The sequence below is a fragment of the Labeo rohita genome, chromosome 7, assembly GCF_022985175.1.
Source record: "Labeo rohita strain BAU-BD-2019 chromosome 7, IGBB_LRoh.1.0, whole genome shotgun sequence".
NCBI lineage: Eukaryota > Metazoa > Chordata > Actinopteri > Cypriniformes > Cyprinidae > Labeo > Labeo rohita.
The window spans coordinates 40,165,276-40,172,529 of NC_066875.1; the positions used below are offsets into that span (position 1 = coordinate 40,165,276).

At 40.6% G+C, this 7,254-nt stretch overlaps 1 protein-coding gene across 1 annotated transcript; it reads right to left on the minus strand.

The window, feature by feature from the left end:
• Window positions 1–402: 402 nt before the first annotated feature.
• On the minus strand, window positions 403–4,241 carry cd248a (CD248 molecule, endosialin a). Its single transcript, XM_051115487.1, has one exon. The coding sequence runs from the start codon at window positions 4,033–4,035 to the stop codon at window positions 1,876–1,878; it is 2,160 nt and encodes a 719-aa protein (XP_050971444.1). The 5' UTR covers window positions 4,036–4,241; the 3' UTR covers window positions 403–1,875.
• Window positions 4,242–7,254: the final 3,013 nt, after the last annotated feature.

A 7,254-nucleotide genomic window follows, 5' to 3' on the forward strand; every position in this document is an offset into this window, starting at 1 on the left:
ATCTACCCCTTACAGAAAACATGTTTGCATCATTACATTTTCAGATAAACATCATTGACTATTTTTAATAATTTTTTAACATTGTGGGGACCACAGGCTTTTCAGGTTTTACTATCCTTGTGGGGACATTTGGTCCCCACAATGTAGCAAAAACAAGTACACACACACACACACACTCTCTCTCTCTCTCTCTCTCTCTCTCTCTCTCACATGCCCACACACATGTTGGGTTTCCATGTTTTATGGTGACTCTAGATATGTAATGATTTTCATACTGTACAAACTGTATTTTTTATCCCCTTACCCTAACGCTACTCCTAAACCTACCTCACACAAAACTTTCTGCTATTTTAGATTTTCAAAAAAGATCACTTTGTATGATTTATAATCTTGTCATAAACAATTTACAAAAAAAAAATAATAATAATAATAATAATTAAAAATTAATTTACTGACCCCAAACATTTGAACTGTAGTGTATCTGACCACCCAAACCTAAAGTCATCTCACACAAAACTGTAACTATAACAGCAAAACATGTAGGAAGCTGTCAGTTCAAGCGATTACACCAGAGTGCTTTTCCTGTGATGATGTGAAGGCTGAGCACACCAATTATCCACAACACTGCATGACAGTAAGGAGTTCTCTGATGTCTGGACAGATTTATCTGATTGGATAATCAGCTGGTACTGAGTACAGAACATGTGTTCTGTACTTTCATAGTACCACCGTCAATCACTGAAAATCTCTCAGTATCCGTGTGGATAAAAAGAGAAAGGAAATCTGGGAGGAGATGAGAAGTGTTGAAAGGATTAAGAATAAAAAGGAGGGATAATTACTTTTACAGAACTGAGTAAACCCTTACTCTTACCAAAGTTGCAACCTACAAATTAAACCACAAGTTGCCTATTGATTATATGGGCATAGCAACAAAACAAATACTGCATGTCTCAAATAATGAAGACAAACCCTTAAACCTTACTGAGCACTTTAATAAACAGTTTTTTAAAAAATCAGGGAGTAGTTAGAGCAGGACATTTGGTGGTTTGTGTTTTAAACAAGTTTATCTGTACCTTACCTTCATATAGCCTCAAGAATATCAAAACACATACTGCAAACAATCAAGGACAGTCACTGGTACATGATTGTCTGACATTTCAAAATGCTTGTGAATTATAACCAACTTAACTCTCACAGTGTGGCATAATGACCAGACTGTCTACATGCATGCTGACCGCTAAAGAACTGATTTCAGAGCAATTTTTGTCAGATTACTGTCATTAAACGCAGAATGCTTAGAAAGCATTTTCAAATCATCTTGTTACAAGACTTGTTAGGCACAGTTTGGTAAAAACAACATAGAAAGCCTTTTTCTTGGTCTGGATCAGACTGAAATCACAACAGGGAATAAAAATCTCGACATTGTCAAAATGGACTGAAATTATGGCTCCTTAGAGAACAAATCGGTGAAGACATGAGTCTCTTGAATGACACAGATGGAAAGTTCTTTCAAAATTAAAAATAAATAACCCACGTTACTCTCTCGCTTGCTATGTGGCTGTTGAGCAACTGTTTTGCAAACTAAGAGATCAGTGTGACCAACAGTAGAACAACATTTATTGCTTTTGAGGACAGCAGAGAATGAGTGGCTCAGTGGTTTTAGAGTCATTCCTCCTTGCCCCCCCACCTCCCATTTCTCACTTAGCAGATTGTCCAGACAAACATCCATAAATAATCATGAATTGAAAATGTCAAAGGGAAAGGATGGGGTGCTACACTTAATTCATCAAATTCTTCTCAGAACTCTTGCTACTGTGAAGTTACAAAACAAAGTTTATTTACAATTTCACACTGTTCTGTCACAGACCTTCTTGCTTAAACATGGGATTTAGTTGCGCTACCAGATATGTCAGCAGCCGCTTTATCACCAGCACCGGCAATCCAGTGATAGCAATCGCTGGTGTTCTTGTTCTGTGGTTTAACTGTGTAGCAAGTGCAATAGATAATGCCCAGGACCACCATCACCACAATGAAGATGCAAAGTGGCACTAGCAATCCGACTAGCAACCAGCTGGTTCCTTGGCTCTGGTTGCTGCTATTGCCATCCATGGCCTCCTCTATTCCTCGGGACTGCATTGGGATAAGGGTGGAAGTTTGTTGCCCTGGACCAAAGGTGGTTGATTCATCATCATACACGTCAACATGATCACGATCTTGTTCATAAGACTCATATTCTCCAGAAAGGTCAAGAGGGTTCTTTGCAGTTTCCTGTGTCTCAGGCTTTGTTTGGGTTGAGCTGAACCAGAGCCAATTCCAAGCTCCGCCTGAAGCTGTGGAGGAAGGGTGGACTGTGGGAACCGTGGTGCTCTCATCCTCATAATAGTCTGGTGTGGGCGTCAGAGTTGGTGAAAAAAAAACATTATGAATTTTAGGTTGTTCTGGATTAAGCTCACCATCTACATTAGTGACCTCAGGGGAGCTTTCAGTCGGTGTAGTCGTTTCAGGTTCCTCTTCAGTTGTCCAAATCAGGTCTGTCGGAACCGTCTCCACATTGGGTGGCTCAGTCTGCCAGTTCCAGTCAGAATCAGGTGGAGGGTGCCATGGGTATACAGGATCCTCTGGTTTCCAAATGGGGTTCTGAGTAATCCATGGGTTGGGGACAGTGGTTGACCGAGTCTCCAGGTCGTCCCAGATGGGACTGCAGGAATATTGGTCAAGTCGAAGAGTATAACCTTCTTCACAGTAGCACTCAAAGCCCCCCTCATAATTGATGCACATCTGCTCACATGTTCCTTCAATTTGACATTCGTCAATGTCATGACAACGACTCTGGTCTTCTGGCAATGGGGCAAAACCAAGATGGCAGTGGCAAATATGGGAGCCCATTGTGTTCTCACACGCAAGCTCACATGGGTTGTCCAAACACTCATCCACATCTTCACAGGCACCATCTTCATCCTGTCGGTAGCCATCGCGGCAGCGACACTCAAAGGTTCCAGGAGCGTTCACACAGATATGCTCACAGGGACTCTGTAGGCATTCATCGACATCTACACAGCCCCGTTCATCAGGTGCCAGCATGTAGCCATCAGGACACGCACAGCGGTAGCCATCCATCACAGGCAAGCACTCAAACTCACATGGAGCCCCATTGCAAGGGTCAGACGGAATGCAACTTACCCCATCTTCAGCCAGGAGAAAGCCATCATTGCAATCACAAAAGTAGTGCATGTTACTCTCAATGCAGTAGTGATGACAACCTCCGTTGTCTTTATCGCACCAGCTTGTCTTAGGCGTATCTGAGCAAAAAGGTGGTTCCCTGTTCCAACCTACAGTTCCATCATCCTTTTGTGTGCATAGAATTGATTGGTCATCTTTAGCAGGACAAGGTACAGCAGCAACTGATCCATACGGGATATGGGTTAAGATAGTACTCAGCAGGTTAAAAGGCGTAGTATACAGTGTATTCCCACCTCCCTCACTAGCAATAGCTGTACACATGCCTGGGAAATTGTGCCTGCACAGGTAGCCATCCATTGTTATCGAACAAGGTCCGTCCTTCCATTTTAGATTATGCCCTTGCTCATGGGCCACGGTGCTATAAGGCATCACCACACATCGTGGGGATGAGCAGGCACTGGCCAGGTCCTCTTGCAGCCAGTTAGTGTATTGGGTATCCTGATCTCCAGTGACCCACGAGAAGCCACGCAGAGGCCGGGTGGATGAACATTGTCGGGGTTGTCTCTGAAGGCCAATCCAGATATTTACCTTGCCTCTGTGGTGTGATCTCAGTTCCACATTTGAGAAGAGCTCCCTCACCATTGCTGCTTCCTTCGAATGCCTGATGATGGCCAGGTTCCCTCCTTGCTCCTTGCAGTTCCGCCAAGCTTCCAGGAAGATCTTCCGCTGAAAATAGAGCACGTAGCACCCATCCTCGCTGCAGAGTGCATCCCGTTCTCTCATGTCCTGAGTTTGCACTCCGCAGAGGCACAGTAGTGAGGACAGCAGAATAACACAAAGAACTGGACAGCCCATACCTTACACCTACTCTATTTTCTATTATACTTTGTTTCCCTTTTTTAAAAGGCTTTCAGTATACTAAAATACAGTTTAATGCCCTAACTGTCCATTCTTCTTCTACTTGTACCTTTATTAAACTTTTCCCTTCTTTTCCTCTCCACCCTCCTCTCTCTGTCCTGTCCAGTGGTGATCTGTGCCTAGCCTGAGTACTTACAATCTCACCCTTGACGTTCCAGCAAAAGAGAGAGAGAGAGAGAGAGAGAGAGAGAGAGAGGGAGGGTTGTAGAAATGGAAGGAGAGTAGGAGTGACTGAAGAAAAGGGGGGAGTCGAAAAAGATGCTTTTGGCACAGGCAGAACCAATGTGTGTGTGTATTTTGGGGGGACCGGGGGGAAGTGCAGCAGTCTCTGCGCCTCTTCACCAGAACGTAACGTATGTTTCTCATAAGAGTGTGCATGGAAATAGTTTGGGACTCTACCCCTACCACACTACCCCCTGCAACCCAATGCAGCTCTCCACCCCCACCAAACTCTGAATGCATGATAACCTATAACACATTTATTTATTTATTTATTTTACCCATTTACAAAACAGAGAAAATTGAAACAAAGGCTGTATCTGCTGTAACAGTCCCACTTGTATCTGTCAGCACTTTCTATTCCAACTTTCCACAGATCTTTCATATTGTCTTTCTGATACACAGTACAAGCTATTCTGCTCTTAAGTAGGTCTGAATCTGGCCATTTTCCAAATGTTCCCCACTTTTCTAAAATCTGGACTATAAAAATGAAAGACTAAAACATGAAAAAATAAAATATGTTACTTTATTGTACTACTACATTTCATATGATGAATGAATTACACAGAATGTATTGTAAAATATGCATTCACATGTGTTTAACAATGTCTTATAAACATACATACATTAACGGATATATACATATGTTTATATATACAAACTTGTTCAATGAAACAACTATTGTTCATACCTGAATACCGGAGCATACAAAAACTCAAATTACCTGAAGTCTGCCAGATGCCTGTGAAAACACTGCAAAATCAACAATCACTGCGCACCGGAACAATAATAAATCTAGTTATGCTAGAGGTTACAGTATCCACAGCCGTAAGGAACAAAAGCAGGTATAGCTTTGTTAAAAAACCAGAGAGGAGGAAAGACGGAGATGGGATCTCAGTCTGTATATGGTCGTAATGGGGATAACGTTCTGTGGGGGGTTAAACAGAAGCAGAGTGAGGAGGAAATGGCTGGATTTCTCTAAAAAATCATTAATCACTATTGCGATTGAAACAGATGACGCACATGCTGATAATATTTAAAAAAGAGTTTATTTTTCTTGTCTTTTATTAAAGCGAAAACATTATAAAACTTGATACAACCTTGAACCAAGCAATTTGACTCCTATTGTGGTGATCATTCTCACAATGAAGCAAATATCACATTATAACATTTTGGAGAGGTGTCTAAAGGTTAAGTCATTAGCAATGGAATTTTTTTATATACCTGTATATGCATACACAATGTCAAACTTGTCAGTAAACAGAGATGTGTCTAACAATCGTAAGAGCTTGGGCAAATCTAATCATGGACTGTGCAGATGTTCTATAGGAACATATCAATCACTTCCATGGAAACACTCAATGTAAAAAATGCAAAGCTTGCCAGACAAAATGAAATAAAAATGAATAAAACAGTTCCAGGAAGCTTTTGTTACAAGATTTCAAGGATGTATAGGCCTGCAAAGTCCTGATAATACCATGAAAATGGTCTTTTATAAAAATACAAATTTAAAAAAACAAAAACAAAAAGGGCACGTTTTAAACACCTCACTTGACTCGTGTTCTCTTTTCATCTCACGATCAGTGCTAACGTGCCTATTCATGCCACAACTCCATATCCAAGGTACAACGAGGTGAAGCAGAGATCAAATCTGCAGGACAGCACAGAAGATCCTCAGGGTATTTTTTTCATTTATTTGCCTTTATTTTTTTCCTGGAACCGTCAATCCACCACCTGTAAATCACATTTGCTCTTTTCCGCCCTCAAGATCCCTCGTTCTTAATATTGTTCTCAGGTCTCATGATGTTTCCACCAACCCTTCATATCATGCAGAACTGAATTCAGTCACCCACTCGTAAACAGTGTCCCTAATTCTTGCATGTGATAATTATACAAATTAGAGCTGTGATTGGGACTGAGAAGAAAATGATGAGATGTTATACATGCAACAGATATCTCATGTCTATGCTCTCATGCTGTTGGCAGTGGTCATGTACTTGGCAGAAGTCATTACTGCTCATTTTGTTTTCCTCTGGAAAATAAAAGCAGACGTAACGTTATCATTTTTAAGACACTGATGCAAATGGAAGCACAATATAGAGAGTACTAATCATTCCATAGTCTTAAAGACAGCATGTTGTATGTTACAATGACCTTATTAATCAACATTCCCAGCTGTGTTTGGAAACAAGGATCTTGGTGCAGGATGTATAGTCTTATGTGGCTCTGTTTAACATTTTTAAAATTCATAATTCAGTCTTTGACAGCACTTACAGAAAGCCCTCTCCCTGAACCATGATAAGTCGCAAATTCAATTCAGTTGAAGCTGTCAACCTAAAGATACATTTCTGGATCAGGAATTACCTCCATATACACAAGCATACATGTATGTGGATCACATACATCTTGTTCAGACACTGCGTAATGCCTATGTTTAAGTATTACAGCATCTGGAGATCTTTTGATTAGCATGGAAGGCTGACTCGATCACATTGCCAGAAAGGAACAACAAATTCGCACATATATAAATGCTATCCTTCTTACTGATATCAGCTTATATCTTAGATGGGGATTGTCACCTGTATCGTTTTTTGCTTAGGCTTACAGTGGATTCTCATCCAATATAAAATACTTGGAAGATTTATCTCACCAGACAATTTTACTCTGTCCAAAAAGCAATTTGTCTTTGGGCAGATTTCCACAACATTAAACCCAGTTGGCCTACTACTGTTAAACTCAGCATGAAATAAAAGTTCACCCCATCTATTTTCTAAAGGCATGTTACATATATTGTGAGCAATTAATCTGTGCACATCTTTCATTTTTAAAACCTTGTAATGTTCTGGCCTTGTAATGTTTTATAAAAAAGTCTTTTCTCTAGTGATATATGCAAAACTTCTCCAAACATTTATGCTGCCTTCATGTGCTATTAGAAAT